This window comes from Henckelia pumila, chromosome 1, assembly GCF_033568475.1.
Source record: "Henckelia pumila isolate YLH828 chromosome 1, ASM3356847v2, whole genome shotgun sequence".
In the NCBI taxonomy this organism is placed as follows: domain Eukaryota; kingdom Viridiplantae; phylum Streptophyta; class Magnoliopsida; order Lamiales; family Gesneriaceae; genus Henckelia; species Henckelia pumila.
This window is the reverse complement of record NC_133120.1, coordinates 91636844-91655578: the sequence shown is the minus strand read 5'-3', so window position 1 is coordinate 91655578 and position 18735 is coordinate 91636844. Positions and strand designations below refer to the sequence as shown.

The following is an 18735-nucleotide window of genomic DNA, read 5'->3' as shown; positions in this document are numbered from 1 at the left end:
AAGAACTCCAAAGTTAAGCGTGCTTGACTTGGGGCAATTATAGGATGGGTGACCCCCTGGGAAGTTTTCCAGGGTGCGTGTGAGTGAGGACATAAGCACGCTGAAAAGACCCGTCTTGATACAACAGTGGGTCGTTACAGCAATGAAAAATGCTGACATGACACTGGAATAAAAGTTAGTGCAGCAAACTTCGAAAAATTAATGGACCAAAAAAAATGGACAAGTTAATGAACCAAAAAAATCTTTTCACCATTATATTTGACAAGAAAAAGAGTAACTTAGCTGGATGCATGTATTCGCAATTATTATATTGTTTTATTGCTAGCTTCTGATTTAGAATTAAGAAATGTTGGTTGCATTTTATATATTAGAAGTTTGAAAAAAATTATTGTATATATTGATATAATAAATTTACATAATTAAAAAATTATTTTGTACATTTTTTATTTTTTAAAATTTTTTTTATTTTTTTGAGTAAGTATACTTTAAAATTTCTACAATTAGGCTTTCAAATTTAAATTATGCTATTAAATAACCACATGATATTTCGCATGCATGGGATTTTTACATAATTAGTTGTGTTTTAAAATAGTTAAATATTGATTATTTTTTGGTATAATTTAAACTATTAATTATTTAGTTATTTTAAATTTTAATTAGCAAAATAGATAATTAAAAGTTGAAATAATTTTTATATATGGCTTTGTTGATTTATATATATATATATAGTGTTTTATTATGTTGTCCAACAACTATGCTCAACTTCATGTCCACCATGTACAAGTCAACTCACCTATTGTATTGGTCAACTTATTTATTGTACATGGTGGGCATGGAGTTGGACATATTTGTTGGGCAGTGAGCGACCCTAACGACAATGAGCAAATTATTTGAAACAATTGATCAAGCAAAAAAGAAGAAGTACAAATAATCAATCCATATATAAGCCGGTTTTATTGTTTATGATAATCCCTTAACAAAAAAGTGCAGATAAATGACATTACATTTCCACCAACTATAATTATGAAACAACTGTAAAATGGATCGGAAACACAAAGATTAATTAATGATGAAAATGAATTCATGTGCTGACTCGAAACAAAGATCGATGTTTATTAGCAAGTGTAACAGGAGCTAGCGTCCATTAATAATGAAAATAATTAAGAACATATGTAGCTGTGGGAATTAATTAATTAATTAATTAAGGTATAACTAAATAAATGGTCATGAATCAGCAAGATAGATGTTGAAGAGTCCCATGACTCCTGCATGTTTTCTCACGCTGCTGTATCTAGACACCAGAGTCAGAGTCTCCCCATCACTAATTTTGACCGAGCCTCGCTTTGGGTAACATGTTGAAAATCCCACAACGTACCCAAATTCGTTTCCAGGCTCATCACGTTTTCCAGTCCCGTATTTTGGAATCGACGTACATATATTTCTTCCTCCCTGCAGCAGGATCCATTCATATATATTTTAAATCAATAATATAATTATATGCATGGTTTGCTATATATATGAATTTCATCAGAAAATTAAAAGGTCTATATATACTAATTAATACATACTTGTCCATAGAGGGCAATACCCACGCCTCCTACATGCTGGTGCCCAAATCCAAATACCAGATTGCCGCCTTTTGGTAAAGTAAAACTCACGGATTTTGTGTCGATGCAACGATTCTTAGCCAAATCAATAGTGCTGTTGGAGCAAGATTTCACTTGATACTCAACCTGCATGAGTACAATATGTTATATAATATAACATATGTATATTATATGCATTCATTATGCGTAAAATTATCAATGTATGTTGCTACCTGACAATCATGTTGATAAACGATCCCTTGTGAATTGTTGGTCTTTGTCACGATATCCGTTGCATCAAGAACAAACACTCTAACCGGCACGATGGACGTCGGATCCCACTCCAAATACTTCACCGTATACTTCAAGTAATACGTTACATTCCCACCAAGCTTGTTGTACCCTTGCTCCATCCTACACCTAGTCCCATCAAGGCAACAGCTCAAGCCGCCGTAGTAATCCGGCGGCAAGGGCTGCCCGTTTCCGTCCCTCGTCACGTTGTACAGCTCGCACGTGCACTCGAGACATCCTAGCTTATCCACCACGTCTCGAGTGTCGATAACGTGCACGTTGAGCAGCCATTTCTCCACGTACCCGGCGGGAGCATCCGACGGATTGCCGACGACTATCCCGTAAGGGTCCGGAACGTCGCTCCGGGTCCTTCTCGTCTCAGCCCCGGATCCAAAGTACTGTATGAGAGCATTACCGCTGCACACACCACTGATGTTTCCGAAAATCGGAGGGAGGCTGGCGTTAAGGGTGGATTGGAAGTATTTGTCGACAATCCAATGGTGCAGATAAACTTGGGTGAGAGGGACCGATTTGTAATCTTGGTCGACTATCTCGGCGTCGAAGCTCTTGATGGCGACGTGGCCTTGGGGGAAATCCATGCTGGGGTAGTTTTTGTTGGAGACCATGCCTGGTTCCAACTCGATTTTTGGGGAGTAGTACACTTTGGTTTTGATTTCATTCTTGGTTTTGGCTTGTGAGTTATGTGCTGCTGAAGCTAGGAGAAGAAGGAGGATGGGCAGATATGACAGCTGCCGGGATATTCTTGAAAAGTTCACCATTATTTGAACTCGATCAATCTGCAGAAAAATGATCGAAACACAATTGATATATGTTATTTGGACTATTTTAGGACAAGATCATATACGGACACGCGCGCACTTGAATATTAAACTATATATTTGTTAACGAAAAGCATTTACATATATATATGCAAGTATAAATGAACGTTTATGAATAAACTAAAACGCACACTAAATTTTTTTTTTTTCTCACTTATTGAAGTTCTCGTTTTTGAATAATTTCTCAATCAAAACATGAATAAAACAGAAGAAAGAGTTGAAGCAGAGACGTACGTACCAAGCGTAGAAGAAGATAGGGTCCAGTGAAAGATATATGGTTAACGATTCATTCACAATGGAATGTGGTTTCAATGTTGGGTACTGCTATATATATAGACAAATTTTTATCGATCCTTATTATATATAATTCTTTCTTTAATTTATTGGTCAAATATTTTATAACAAAGTTGACCGATATGTAAAGATTCTTCCTTCTTTCTAGTGGGAAAGCTAGTGTTTTTCCATGAAATTTCTCGTACCGAGTTTCTTGCTGATTACATTTTATTAACACGTGTTACGGACCTAACGGTACTAAGGGCTAGGAGAAATTTCCACCGTTCAACCAAGAGAATGAGAATAGTAGTTAAAATTTTCATGTATGATTTTCAAATAAACAAATTTCATGTTTGATCTACCTTTTTTTTTTTAGACATCTACCTTTTATATATATATATATATATATATATATATATATATATATATATATATATATATATATATATATATAAAATTAACACAATGGTTTTAATATAAATAAATTAATTGGTGGAGGCTTATATCATATGAATAATGCTAAAGGTACAACAAATATCGTGTACAACGATATTTACAACAATTATATCGTGATATTTTGTTATTATATCGCGAGATTTTATATTCAATTTATCGTGATATATTTAATTTTTGTATTGTGTATTATAAGATTTGGTGTACAAAATTCGTTGTACATATAGCATTGCTCATATCTTATCTACTTAGATCTATAAAAACATGATATGAAAATAAGTTGCTACGAGGGGATAATTGAATATGAGGATCGTAATTTTCTAAATAACTCAAGTACGCATTCAAGCTACGTAAATTAATGAGAACCACAAAGAAAATAAAAATTGCTTCGTAAAATGGGATAAGTGTAAATTGTAAAGGTGGCATATACTGTGTTGTTTGATCACCTTCAGCTCCACAATTAAATAATAGGAACGTGTTTTTTTCCTATACTTTTACTTCTTTATTATTACTATTTAGGCGTGAAAAGATGGGCTTGGACATGAAGGGTTTTTTTTTTTTTTTTTTTTTTCTCCTTTCGATCCACGATATATCTTGCATAGATATGAAGATATATATATTAACTGTATATACACAGGTTTCTATATGCTTTCATTTATTGATGATTTACGTATCCCTTGATTCCCGAAAATATATGGTAATTAACGTAAGATTGCAATTGGATGGAAGTATTTGAATTTGTAATTAAGGAGATTTCAAATATATATCTATCTATCTATTTATTTACTCTATTATTATTTATTATATATCTATTACATATTATATTTATTACTTACTTATACTTACATATATAAATATGTTAGTTTATTTATGAATTTATATGGTTGTTATTTTTCACTACTACATAATTAATGTGTATTATTTTCAATTATTAACTATTTATGTGACTATTCAATTAACTAATTTATTTAAAAAAAGTATATCATGCATCTTTCAAATAAAAACTTAAAATTTTGTGCATCTACTATTTATTATTTGCTATTTTTCTTATTTGATATAATTTTTCTATTATATATATCTAAATATGTAGGAGAACGCTTGTCGTTTTAACAAAAATTATAACCGGTGGTAATGGTGCAACTCAAATATTTTAAACCGCACATCAGCCCAAGCGACATGATTCGATCGATCGACCAAACAGGAAAAATTATTGTTGTCATGCCCCTGGCCCAGGCCCGCGTCTGCGTGACTACACAATAGGCCTCTAAAGCAACTACTTCGTATTCGTTCTCGATTTACGAAAATGATTAACCCAAGTTGCTACAGAAGTCCATTGTAGCCAATTATAAACTTATTTTAAAACTTTTATTTTTCTCATGTGAAACAGGGGTATCACAATCACCCCTCATTCAAAATACGACGTCCTCGTCGTGACCTGACCTCTCGATCCACCAACACCGGAAATCTAGATGGCTCCTATGGATTCAAGAGGTGGCTCCCGTCATGTAGCACTTTGTCCCGCAGGTTCAAGAGGTGGCTCCCATGCACGTAGCACTTTGTCCTGCATAACACTTATTTCTCGGGCTTCCTGCTAGTAACCGTCTCTGATACCATTATGTCACGCCCCGGGCCCGCGCTTGAGTGACTGCACAATGGGCCCTTTATAGCAACTAATTCGTATTCGTCATCATTTTACGAAAATGATTAACACAAGTTGCTATAGAAGTCAATTGTAGCCCATTATAAGCTCATTTTAAAGCCTTCATTGTTCCCATATGGGACAGGGGTATCACAATTGCACCCAAAAATCTCTCTTTCAATAATTATACTCCTTGCAATCAATCAGAATCGAACACATGACATTGATCCTGATACCAACTGTATGTTCACTGATGTCTTGTATACCAACTGAGGATAAAACATGAATATCATCAATGATTTCAATATGATCTTGCTCTAATGATGAATAAGATAGAGCAGCATCCTCAACTAAAATATCTTCTTGATGAGTTTTGAGAGGACTTGTTACAACTACCAGTGCAAGTTTATTCCTAACACTATCTTCAGATGGAACATCTACATTCAGTAGAGATTGTATGACATTAATAATTGCATGCATTGGATCTGTCTAAGGAAAGGTAATATCATCAATAGTCTTCAACATCTCATCTGTTGACATTAATGGCAATTCAGGCAAATGATCGGAAAGTTGATCAAATCGATATGGCTGAAAATTTATCATTTCTATCTATTCAGCAACAGTAATCTTGTCTTGATTTGGAATATATTCATGTTCAGAAGTTTGTTTTGGAATGGGTTCAACTAGAACATTAGCAGTATCTGGATCAAATTGATATGGTGCAGAGAATTGATCTACAGATTTATTGTAGTCAAACTGTTCTTCAGGGGTATCCAAATTTAGATCCCGACGCATAGTCTGGGCAGTCAATCTGAATGATCACAGCAGAGGTCAAAAGCATTTGGACTGCGAGGATTATATTGAGCTCGCATGTATCGCAGAAGTTGTCGTAACATACCCTCCTTCATCTTTGCAGCATTGAATTCTTTTATTTGAAGAGATTGAGATATGCCTTTGGTTTCAGCCCATTCTAAGATCTTTTGCTCAAGATTTGCCAATTTTGTGAGCATCTTCCAGGATCGAAAGTTTGAGAAATGTGTCTTTGTTATGTGTTATACCCATTCACTACAACAAATTTGATGTACAACAACGTCTAAACGACAACGGTTTTGTCACAAAACCGTTGTCTCATGAGCTTTCACAACGGATTTATTAAAATCCGTTGTCGTTTGCCTTATTTTGTTAAAGAACGACAACAGATTATGATCTACGACAATGGATTTTAAAATCTGTTTTTTATTAGCGCTTTTTTTATGGCCTACGACAACGGATATTAAAATTCGTTGTCGATGGGCGTTTTTTTATGGTCATACGACAACGGATTATGGCCTACGACAACAGATTTTAAAATCCGTTGTCTTTGAGCGTGTTTTTTATGGCCTATGACAACGGATTCTACAAAACCGTCGTTGTATTATTATTTTATATATTAATAAAATTAAATTTTTTTAAATATGTTATAATGAGAAACACCCTTTCGTTCTCTTTTCATCTCTCTTCTCTCGTTTCTCTCCTCGTCGCTCTCACCCATCCATTATCAAACCCTAGCTGCCATAGCACTCTAGCCGACTTCAGATCGAGAGCGGTTGTAGAAGAAGGATCGATGATGGAAGGCATTCGGTCACTCTTTCACTCCCGAGCATTTTCCAGGCGGCGGCTCCGGATACGACTTTACCCGGCGGCATAGGTGGATCTTGCAATGGAGCTAAGTACAGGCTCATGTCTCCAGCCAAGCTCCCGATCTCTAGGTCCACTTGTATTCCTCTCTTTTTTTTAAGGAAAAAATTTGACGAAAGGCGATTGGGGATTTTTTAGGCGTGATTAGGTAAGAAAATGCCTAAATACAAAGATGAGGTTCCTGCCGTTCGAGTGTATACAGTTTGTGATGAATACAAGTTTGTGACTGTAGTGACCCTGCATGGTATCACCTACTTACTGGCAACTAATAGCATGCATTAAACTTAATACAGCAAAAAACTTAACAGAGTAAAAACGTGCGGAAACATAATCCATAATTTATATATCAGCTTAGTAATATAATCCAGGCTTAAATCTGTAGTGATACAACCATATCAAAATTCTTAAAAGTAAACATTATACAGCTAATAAATCGTGCTGTATAAAAACTTTCAAAGCTCCTGCTCCCTAGTCCTGCCTTGAACTACCAGCTCCGTCCATCCTGCGACCTGCCCCATGGAATAGGGTGTCCAAGATAACAACTAGGACGTGAGCGCTACGCCCAGTACATAGACATGAGTAAACATATGTATATAATGCATGCAACATGATGACTGGTACAGGGTCATCTGAAAAGTCATGCTCAGAACCGGCGCCATATGAGTGCTGCCACCGCACGGATCAACCTCTGGGTGCAACCACACTCGTCTAGTACACCATAGTAGACAGACATAAATGCCCCCGCCGTCGCGGTACTCTCAGTGACAGACTATCGAGTATAGAGCTGAGCGGCTCTATAGTCAGGTATAACAAGGTATAGGCTCAACGTGTATATGCACATGACATATGAATATATAAAACGGTAAATCATATCTCATGCCATATAATAATGCCAAATAAATGCAACATATAAACATGTATACTCGCTGGCAATCTCAGTCAATGTGTACGAACCTCTAGGCTAGTTCAAGTATAATAGGATCCTAGGTTCCAAGCCTATATTCAAAAGTTCACCGTATCACTACATAAATTCTATAAGCCTTAACTAAGCTAATAAGTACTCCCAAAACTTAAATAGATTCCCGGACCATACCTTCGTCCGTAGTTAGCCCTTTGGAGTTGCTAGTCCCGGATGACTATAACCACACCTTGGTTATTCCAGAACCTCTATTATAACTGATAGGGCCCTCAAGTGTATATCTCACACTATATAACTGAAGAAGGAAACTCGGGAATTCGTAATTAAAAATGAACTCTGAACGGCCCTATTTATAGCCAAATTTCTCGGCCAGGATCGGAACTTCCGATTTCGGGATCGGAGCTTCCGATCCAGCTCATTGCGTGCATGTCTGCCACGCCAGGATCGGAACTTCCGATCTACGATCGGAGCTTCCGATCTGCTCTATGACCGACACTTGTCAAAACTCGCGACTGAGTCATCGATAATTTTTTACAGCTGGGGATCGGAACTTCCGTTCCAGGATCGGAGCTTCCGTTCCGATCGGAGCTTACTATCCGGGATCGGAGCTTACTATCCGGGATCGGAGCTTACTATCCGGGATCGAAACTTACTATCCGGCCCAAAATGAAAAAGCCCAAATTTTACTTCTGAAGTCCAATAACACTCCGAAAGTGGTTAAATACCAACCCTTAATCATGTTTAACATATTATTATCTTAAAATGGTATCTGGGTTACTACATTCTCCCCACCTTTAGATATTTCGTCCGCGAAATAACATCTAAAGACAATAAAGATAACAATATGAAACATCAAACTATGTCTTATTACAACAACGGTAATTACATCTTATATGATAATCAAAAATACAAAGCAAACAACTCAGGATATTCTGCTCGCATACGACTCTCAGTTTCCCAAGTTGCTTCTTCAACGCCTCGGCGCTGCCACTGTACCATCACAAGTGGTATAGTCTTGTTTCGAAGAACTTTCTCCTTCCTGTCTAGGATACAGATTGGTCGTTCAACAAAAGACAGATCTGGCTCTAGCTGAATATCAGTAGATTGAATCACATGAGATTCATCAGCTATGTACTGTCGAAGCAACGACACATGAAAAACATTGTGTATACTGGAAAGAGATGGCGGTAAAGCCAAACGATAAGCAACATCTCCTATCTTTTCCAATATCTGGAAAGGCCCAATATAACGAGGAGATAACTTGCCTTTCACACCGAATCTCATCACCTTTCTGAAAGGTGATATCCGGAGAAATACATATTCACCAGGCTCAAACTGAAGTGGCCTACGGCGAATATTCGCATAACTGGCTTGTCTATCTTGAGCAACTTTGATCCTATGCTTGATCAAATCTACCTTGTCTAATCTGCTGCACCAATTCAGGACCCTCGACTTGCCGTTCCCCAACTTCATCTCAAAATAACGGAGTACGACACCGTCGACCATACAATGCCTCGAAAGGTGCCATATCAATACTACGATGATAACTGTTATTGTAGGCAAATTCAATCAAAGGTAACTGATCCTGCCAAGATAAACCAAAATCCATGACAGAAGAACGTAGCATATCCTCCAGCGTACGAATAGTGCGCTCTGACTGCCCATCAGTCTCCGGATGATACGCAGTGCTCAAACTCAGAGTGGTACCCAACGCCTGCTGAAAACTACCCCAAAAACGTGAAGTAAATCGCGGATCTCTATCACTGACAATACTCACTGGAATCCCATGTAATCGCACAATCTCCTGGATGTATAAACGTGTCATGCGATCATAAGAATATTCCCGGTTATAAGGAATGAAATGTGCTGATTTCGTCAAACGGTCAACAACGACCCAGATAGCATCACACTGACGTGACGTCATAGGTAAGTGGGTGACAAAATCCATAGTTACGTGCTCCCACTTCCATTCGGGAATCTCAAGATTCTGCAGTAATCCACCTGGTCGTCGATGTTCAGCCTTGACCTGTTGACAAATCAAACATCTCGAAACAAACTGATAAACACTTCGCTTCATTCCCTTCCACCAGAATCTAGTTCGCAAGTCCTTATACATTTTCATACTTCCAGGATGAACTGATAATCGACTCCTGTGAGCTTGAGATAGAATATTGTTCCTGAGCTCCGCAACATTAGGTACAACCACTCTATTGGATAGGCACAATAAACCATCTGCCTGAAAATGGAATCCAGATGTATTAACTCCATTGGCTAGACGTGCCAATCGCTGAGTCTTAACATCAGATATCTGAGCATCTCTTATCCGAGAATACAATACCGGCTCAGATAGAATAGTATACAAATGAATCCCATTCCTCCCTTTCTTGTGCTTGAGCGTAAAACTCAATGAACAGCATTCTTGAATCATATGAGATATTTCATTAGTCTGAAGTGCAGACAGTCTCACCTGCCGACTCAAGGCATCAGCAGTAAGATTAGCAGAACCTGGATGATATTTGATTTCACAATCATAATCCTTCAAGAGATCCATCCAGCGTCTCTGTCGCATATTCAACTCTGCCTGAGTGAATAAATACTTCAAACTCTTGTGATCCGTAAATATCTCAAATTTTTCGCCATAAAGATAATGTCTCCAAATCTTGAGCGCAAATACAATGGTGGCTAACTCGAGATCATGCACTGGATAATTACTCTCATGCGACTTCAACTGTCGAGAAGCATAGGCAATAACATATCCATGCTGTGTCAAAACACATCCTAACCCATGACCAGAGGTATCAGTATAGACAACATAACCTCCTGATCCAGAAGGTAGAGCTAGCACAGGTGCAATAGTAAGACGTCTACGCAGCTCGTGAAATGACTCCTCACAATCCGAGGACCAAATGAAGGTAACATCTTTCCGAGTAAGCTGAGTCAAAGGCCTGGCCAACTGTGAAAAATTCTCGATGAACCGACGGTAATATCCCGCTAGACCCAAGAAACTACGAATCTCAGCAACCGTCGTCGGACGAGACCAGTTCAGCACTGCCTCTATCTTACTAGGATCAACAGATATCCCTTCACTCGAAATCACATGACCGAGAAATACTACCCGATCAAGCCAGAATTCACACTTGCTCAATTTCGCATATAGCTGCTTATCTCGTAACGTCTGTAGAACAATCCTCAAATGTTGTGCATGCTCATCCTTGTCATGAGAATAAACAAGAATATCATCTATAAAGACGATGACAAATCTATCCAGATAATCTCGAAATATCTGATTCATCAGATTCATAAAGACTGCCGGTGCATTCGTCAAACCGAATGGCATCACCAGAAACTCATAATGCCCGTATCTGGTCCTGAAAGCAGTCGTAGATATATCTGAGTCTCGTACCCGCATCTGATGGTATCCAGATCTCAGATCTATCTTTGAATAAACAGAAGTACCCTGTAGTTGATCGAACAGATCATCAATCCGCGGCAAAGGATACTTATTCTTGATGGTGACACGATTCAATTGCCTGTAATCAATACATAATCGCATCGATCCATCTTTTTTCTTGACAAACAAAACAGGTGCTCCCTACGAAGAAACACTCGGACGAATATATCCCTTATCAAGTAGATCTTGCAACTGCTGTTTCAATTCCCTCATCTCTGACGGTGCCAGACGATAAGGTACTCGGGATATAGGCGTAGTTCCTGGTACTAGATCAATACCAAATTCAACCTCTCGAACCGGAGGAAAACCAGGAATCTCATCAGGGAATACGTCAGGAAACTCGTTGACAACCGGTAGCTGATCAATACCCGTACTACTCATGGACATATCAACTGCATAGATGAGGTAGCCCTCCCCACCTGACTCCAAGACATGACATGCCTTCAGAGCCGAAACAAGTGGCATCGGAGGTCGCGCACCCTCACCATAAAAGTACCAGCTATCACCCTCAACGGGATGAAACTGTACCAAACGCTGATAACAATCCACAGTAGCGTGATACAAAGTCAGCATATCTATTCCCAAAATACAATCAAAATCCGTCATCGCTAATATCATCAAATTAGCCGATAACACATTACCCTCAAATTCCAGAAGGCAACCCATCACTAGACGCTTAGTTACTACCTCCTGCTCCAATGGAGTAGATACAACTAAATCCATATCTAATGATACATAAGGTAATCTATGTCTCTTAACGAAGCGACTAGAAATAAAGGAATGCGATGCTCCCGTATCAATTAATACAAGTGCAGGAATACCACATAACAAGAAGTTACCTGCCAACATGCGATCGCTTCCCTCAGTAGCCTGCTCCTGAGACAGAGCAAACACTTGCCCTTGAGTCTGGGGACGATAACCAGAAGAACTCTGTGGTGCTGGCTGCTGACGTGGAAAAGTAGAAGCCTGAGATCCAACCTGGGATCCCGATCCACTAGCAGAACCCATGCGCTGAGGACAATCTCTCCGCAGATGTCCCTGCTGACCACAAATATAACAAGCCCCAGTAGCTCTCCGACATGAAGCTGCAGGATGCTTCCCACCACAGTGGCTACAAAACTCCTCCCTCTTCTTCTTCTTCCCAAAGCGGAAAGTACCTCGTGAACCACGAGAACCAGACGAAGTAGTAGGAGTAGAAGAAGACGTAGGTACAGATGACACAACAGATTGAGCTCGAGGCTCAATAAATCCACTAGGCTGTGCTGGCATCATCAACTGTCCACGCCTGTTGCTGGTCTCCACAAGACGGCAACGGTTCACCAAAGTCTCATAAGATACCGGGTCATCACAGACGACAACCTGAGAGTAGATATCTTGGTTCAGGCCTTGTAAAAAGATATCATATTTCGACGCATCACTCTCATTGATATGAGGACTGAAAGGTAGCAGATCAAGAAATCGCTGTTGATACTGATCAATAGTCATTGATCCTTGCCTCAAAGTAAGCAACTCCATAGATCGTGCTTGGCGAACAGCCGGAGGAAAATACAATTTCTGAAACTCCCGACAGAAATCCCCCCAAGTCACCTATCCTCTCTCAGTACGTGCCTGAGCAACCTTGGCAACCCACCAAAAACGTGCTCTATCCTCTAGAACGAATTCTAGAACTTCCAGTTTCTGCTCCTCAGTACACTCAAAAGCTCGGAACGTGCTCTCAAGTTTAGACATCCAGCTTCTAGCTTGTTCAGGATTCTCGCCTCCCACTAAGGGTTTCGGTCCTACCTGCATAAACTTATTAATAGTATAGCGACGTCGACCCTCATGAGGACGATGTTGATCATCCTGATGATGATGGCGACGATGATGATGACCACCTCCCTGGCCAACACTACCGTGACTCTCGTCAGCCATATCCTGAAAAGAATTGCACATTAAAATCCCAAATGCGCAAGAATTACTCAAGACTAAACTAAATCCCAAGTACTAATCCCAAAATCTATGCATGCTCTGATACCAAAAATGTAGTGACCCTGCATGGTATCACCTACTTACTGGCAACTAATAGCATGCATTAAACTTAATACAGCAAAAAACTTAACAGAGTAAAAACGTGCGGAAACATAATCCATAATTTACATATCAGCTTAGTAATATAATCCAGGCTTAAATCTGTAGTGATACAACCATATCAAAATTCTTAAAAGTAAACATTATACAGCTAATAAATCGTGCTGTATAAAAACTTTCAAAGCTCCTGCTCCCTAGTCCTGCCTTGAACTACCAGCTCCGTCCATCCTGCGACCTGCCCCATGGAATAGGGTGTCCAAGATAACAACTAGGACGTGAGCGCTACGCCCAGTATATAGACATGAGTAAATATATGTATATAATGCATGCAACATGATGACTGGTACAGGGTCATCTGAAAAGTCATGCTCAGAACCGGCGCCATATGAGTGCTGCCACCGCACGGATCAACCTCTGGGTGCAACCACACTCGTCTAGTACACCATAGTAGACAGACATAAATGCCCCCGCCGTCGCGGTACTCTCAGTGACAGACTATCGAGTATAGAGCTGAGCGGCTCTATAGTCAGGTATAACAAGGTATAGGCTCAATGTGTATATGCACATGACATATGAATATATAAAATGGTAAATCATATCTCATGCCATATAATAATGCCAAATAAATGCAACATATAAACATGTATACTCGCTGGCAATCTCAGTCAATGTGTACGTACCTCTAGGCTAGTTCAAGTATAATAGGATCCTAGGTTCCAAGCCTATATTCAAAAGTTCACCGTATCACTACATAAATTCTATAAGCCTTAACTAAGCTAATAAGTACTCCCAAAACTTAAATAGATTCCCGAACCATACCTTCGTCCGTAGTTAGCCCTTTGGAGTTGCTAGTCCCGGATGACTATAACCACACCTTGGTTATTCCAGAACCTCTATTATAACCGATAGGGCCCTCAAGTGTATATCTCACACTATATAACTGAAGAAGGAAACTCGGGAATTCGTAATTAAAAATGAACTCTGAACGGCCCTATTTATAGCCAAATTTCTCGGCCAGGATCGGAACTTCCGATTTCGGGATCGGAGCTTCCGATCCAGCTCATTGCGTGCATGTCTGCCACGCCAGGATCGGAACTTCCGATCTACGATCGGAGCTTCCGATCTGCTCTATGACCGACACTTGTCAAAACTCGCGACTGAGTCATCGATCATTTTTGACAGCTGGGGATCGGAACTTCCGTTCCAGGATCGGAGCTTCCGTTCCGATCGGAGCTTACTATCCGGGATCAGAGCTTACTATCCGGGATCGGAACTTACTATCCGGCCCAAAATGAAAAAGCCCAAATTTTACTTCTGAAGTCCAATAACACTCCGAAATTGGTTAAATACCAACCCTTAATCATGTTTAACATATTATTATCTTAAAATGGTATCTGGGTTACTACAGTGACTAACTTTTTATTCCCCATAAATTCATTCTGTTTTAGTTTTGGATTTACTCAAGTAATAATTGGGTATCAAAATACTTTTACTGCAGATATTTGATTGTGAGAAACGTTCCGGAGCTTGGCTGCGGTGATGAGTTATTAAATTTATTCTCTACCTATGGCAAATTTGAAGAGTGAGTGCTTGTTAATCATCCTATATTTAACATGGATGCATGTTTCACTATTAATAATTGGAAATTGGGCAGTTTCTGAATCATGTTTTCTTTTTATTCTTTATTTCCCCATAGAATTCATCTTGTTGTGCTTGGGGTTTATTGGTGTCAGTTATCACCTAAAAAATATAGGTTTATTCTGTGGAAGCAGAATTTTAGTATCAGTAATTGATTAATATTTTGATTATTTTGGTGTGTTTTGTTCAGATGTAAGCCAATGGATGATGAAGAGTGCGAGTCATTTACTGATGTTTACTGGATTAAGTTTCATCAGGTCAACAATGCCAGGTGATTTTAGTTACTAAATACTTCTATTCCATTCTCGAATACTTGTTTATATTCATGTCAATCCTTAGGAGAAAATTTACTGGATTAAGTTTCATCAGGTCAACAATGCCAGGTGATTTTAGTTACTAAATACTTCTATTCCATTCTCGAATACTTGTTTATATTCCTGTCAATCCTTAGGAGAAAATATAGCATATGTCATTATTATCCGAATTTTTGTTGTGAGGCTTAAAGATGGAGACGACTTCGACTCAAAATTATTGATATTGATTTTATTAAAAAATATGTAGTTATTGGCCTCCCCATAGATGTGGCCTTACAGATTCAAGGTGCTCGCGTTTGCCCTTTATCAGCGATCACAGACACCAGATTAAGTGGTTTTCGTCCCTGTATTTGTTGTGATAGCTTGTTTTAAACAAAAATAAAACAAAAAGTTCTGGCTAGAAAGGAGCGTCATGCTTTTAAAAGAGTGATGATGGAATGGAGACGAAGATATCTAAAAACTTTCGAAGAGAATTCATTTGTTCCTGGTTATGGTCCGATCAATTATTCTTTTCCCCCTTCAGGTCCGCAAATATTGGAGTGTTTATATGCTTGAAGTGCTGCGGAGTTCACAGAAGCCTTGGCACTCATATTTCTAAGGTGATTGACACTCGTTTACGAGATTTTTACCCTAACCTCTGAAGGGCCCCATTCAGTCTCTGCTAATGTCTTTGATTCCTTTTGTTTTCACCTCGTAATTTCTATCCTACAGGTTTTGTCCGTGACATTAGATGAATGTTCTGATGATTAAATTGATGCGATGATGGAGGTTGGTGGAAATGCGTCGGCAAATTCTATTTACGAGGCTTATATTCCTGAAGGAGTGTCAAAACCTGGACTAGACGCTGCCCATGAAGAGCGTTCAAGATTTATCAGGTGGGTTTAATTGTTAATTGGTGACCGTTTTTTTATTGAGATGAAGACCAATTGTTGTTTCTTTTTTATTTTTGTTATTTACAGAACTTGTCACTTTACCCCACCTGTAAGACCAAAAATTAACACGAGGCTAAACACTTGATTTACAATTCTTGACTTGTATGTTGTAGGTCTAAATATGAGCTTCAAGAATTTCTAAAACCAAGCCTGCGTATAATGTCAGGTGCCTCAAAAAAGCATTCTTTGCAAGCAAGTTTATCCAGGAAGATCATGGATAGTTTTCGATCTTCAGCTTCGTCACAAAAATCAGTATGTTAGATCGACTATCTTGGTTTTGTGAGGTGATATATGATTATGGTTTTAGGTCTTACGGTTGGATGGATTTCTACTTATATTTTCAGAGTTTCAAATAAGGAAATGACATATGCACAACAGCTACGTGATTATGAAGTTAAAGTCATGGAGGTTGGTCATTTATTTGTCTACTTCAAAAATCATTTTTCTCGTCTGTTTTTGATGTCTTGTGCTCTTTATTTGTATCCTTACTATTTATGCTCGATTGGCAGACTATCAGCATATCACTGACTAATTATACAGAGTTTATTCATTAGTAACTTATAGTTATTTGTCTGTAATAATCGTGAGAGATTTAATAATAAATTTAAGTGTAATATGCAAGAAGCTATATTGAGTAAGTTTAATTTCGTTGATACAAGTGTTGACTTTAATAACCATAAGATTTGTTATATTCTACTAATTATTAATTTTCACCCATTATTATGTTATACCTAAATATAGCTATTCCAGTACGATAAACACGCAGGTTGATTAGCATATATATGTGTTTGTTCTAAAAAATTATGTAATCACTAATAATATGCAACTTAAGAAATAGTGATTGTAGTGACACATATAAAATGATATAGACAATGCTTTAATGGGCTCAGTATATCAGGTTAATTCGACCGAGCATGTCTTATGTCATAAGTGAAATTAGTGATGCATGTCTTATACCAAAAAGGGTGAAAGGGTTTACTTGGTATTTGATTTAATTCACCAAAAATGTTAGCCTTGGGTTTTTGTTGTCTGGAGAATAGCTGGTATTATGGAACATAGTTCTTGATTTGTTGCGAAGGAAATGACTGAGGCATGTTTGTTTTCAAATTTAACTAGTGCGAGCCAGGAACCTACCCCACTAAGTCCAATTAAACTTTTGTTATGTTTTCTTATTAAACTAATCTTCTCTGTGAACTTAAATGGTTTGATCTTATCAATTATGATTTTTTCTCACCACAAACTATATGATTATCAGGTGAAGGGTGAAACTAACATAGCCTACATTTTCACTCGTTACTATTGCGCTTCAGAACTCATATTTGGTGCAGCAGAATATTCAACATCAATTGAATTGCAGTCGCTGGTGTTGAACAAGGATTTCCAGCATACTCTGCGTGTGAGAACACTAACGTGGATGGGAAGCAAAAGATTATGTTCGCTTTGTTCACGTCTCTAGTCCTTAGTTTCTGAACTTTTTTCGCATTTTTCTGTAGTGTGCATTGAATTAGAATTTTAATTTCGAGTAATTTGTAATACTAAAAAATTGTATATTAAATTTTATTTATGAAATTTTAAATTTTTGTTTATTTATAATATTAAAATTTATATAAAAATTTTTATTTATTTATTTTTTTTATATAGAAAACGACAACGGATTTTATCCGTTGTCGTAGGGGGTCTAAAACTGTTGTAACTGATGGTGTTGTCAAAACTGCGCCCCTACGACAACGGATTTTATCCGTTGTCGTTTCTTTCAAATACAACATATTTGTATCTACGACAACGGATAAAATCCGTTGTCGTTGCCCCTCAAAGACAACGGATTTTATCTGTTGTCTTTGAGGGAAACGACAACGGATTTTATCCGTTGTCGTAGGGGCGCAGTTTTGACAACACCATCAGTTACAACGGTTTTAGACCCCGTACGACAACGGAGAAAATCCGTTGTCTTTTTGCGTTTTTCTTGTAGTGATTTTTCAAATAGCTTTATCTTAACTTCTACTTAATCTGTGACAGCTTGTAGTGCATGATTGATTGCAATTTGAGCACTAGAGAGAAATTGAGGCTCAACATTTGTACTGGAGCCTTGTCTTTGAACTCAGTCGGTCCAGACTCTATAGAAGTGATCTTGGTCTAAACTTTTGGCGAAGCAATAATGCTGGCCAAAGTTAATCGATCTGACTCTGATTCTTCTGATTCCAATTCATAGATAGACAACTTTATTTTTACTCACTTCCTCATGGGTACAACAATCCATTTAGCTGGAGTGAAGTGGCTAGCTGGTGCTTTATTCTTATCTTGTTCTATCTGGACAATGAGATCTTCAATCTCATGAATACATACTTTCTTTCTTAAAGACAATCAACTGCTTTGCCTTGTAGGCTTTAATGGCTCGCTCATTCAGTGTTTTGTGAGGATGTAATGCAGTCGAAACACCCATATATATGTACATTCAACTCGTTAAGAATGTAACTGATCTGGACTACAACTGATATTGAATGGAAGGAATAGTAATCATTCAAGTAAAGACTTTAAACTGTACCTCTGACCAATTGATCTGAGTTCCAGTAGAGATAGCAATCATGATATCAAACTTCTCAACGGTGATTGAATCATAGGATTCTGCTGTGACCAGAAGAGACTTGACCACAATATC

General features: G+C 38.2%; 1 protein-coding gene across 1 annotated transcript; it reads right to left on the bottom strand.

The window, feature by feature from the left end:
* Positions 1-939: 939 nt before the first annotated feature.
* LOC140875185 (uncharacterized) lies at positions 940-3082 on the bottom strand. The gene is made up of 4 exons (XM_073278781.1): positions 2955-3082; positions 1820-2674; positions 1569-1733; positions 940-1449 (listed from the first exon to the last, which is right to left on the bottom strand). The coding sequence occupies exons 2-4, from the start codon at positions 2654-2656 to the stop codon at positions 1225-1227; spliced, it is 1227 nt and encodes a 408-aa protein (XP_073134882.1). The 5' UTR covers positions 2657-2674; positions 2955-3082; the 3' UTR covers positions 940-1224.
* Positions 3083-18735: the final 15653 nt, after the last annotated feature.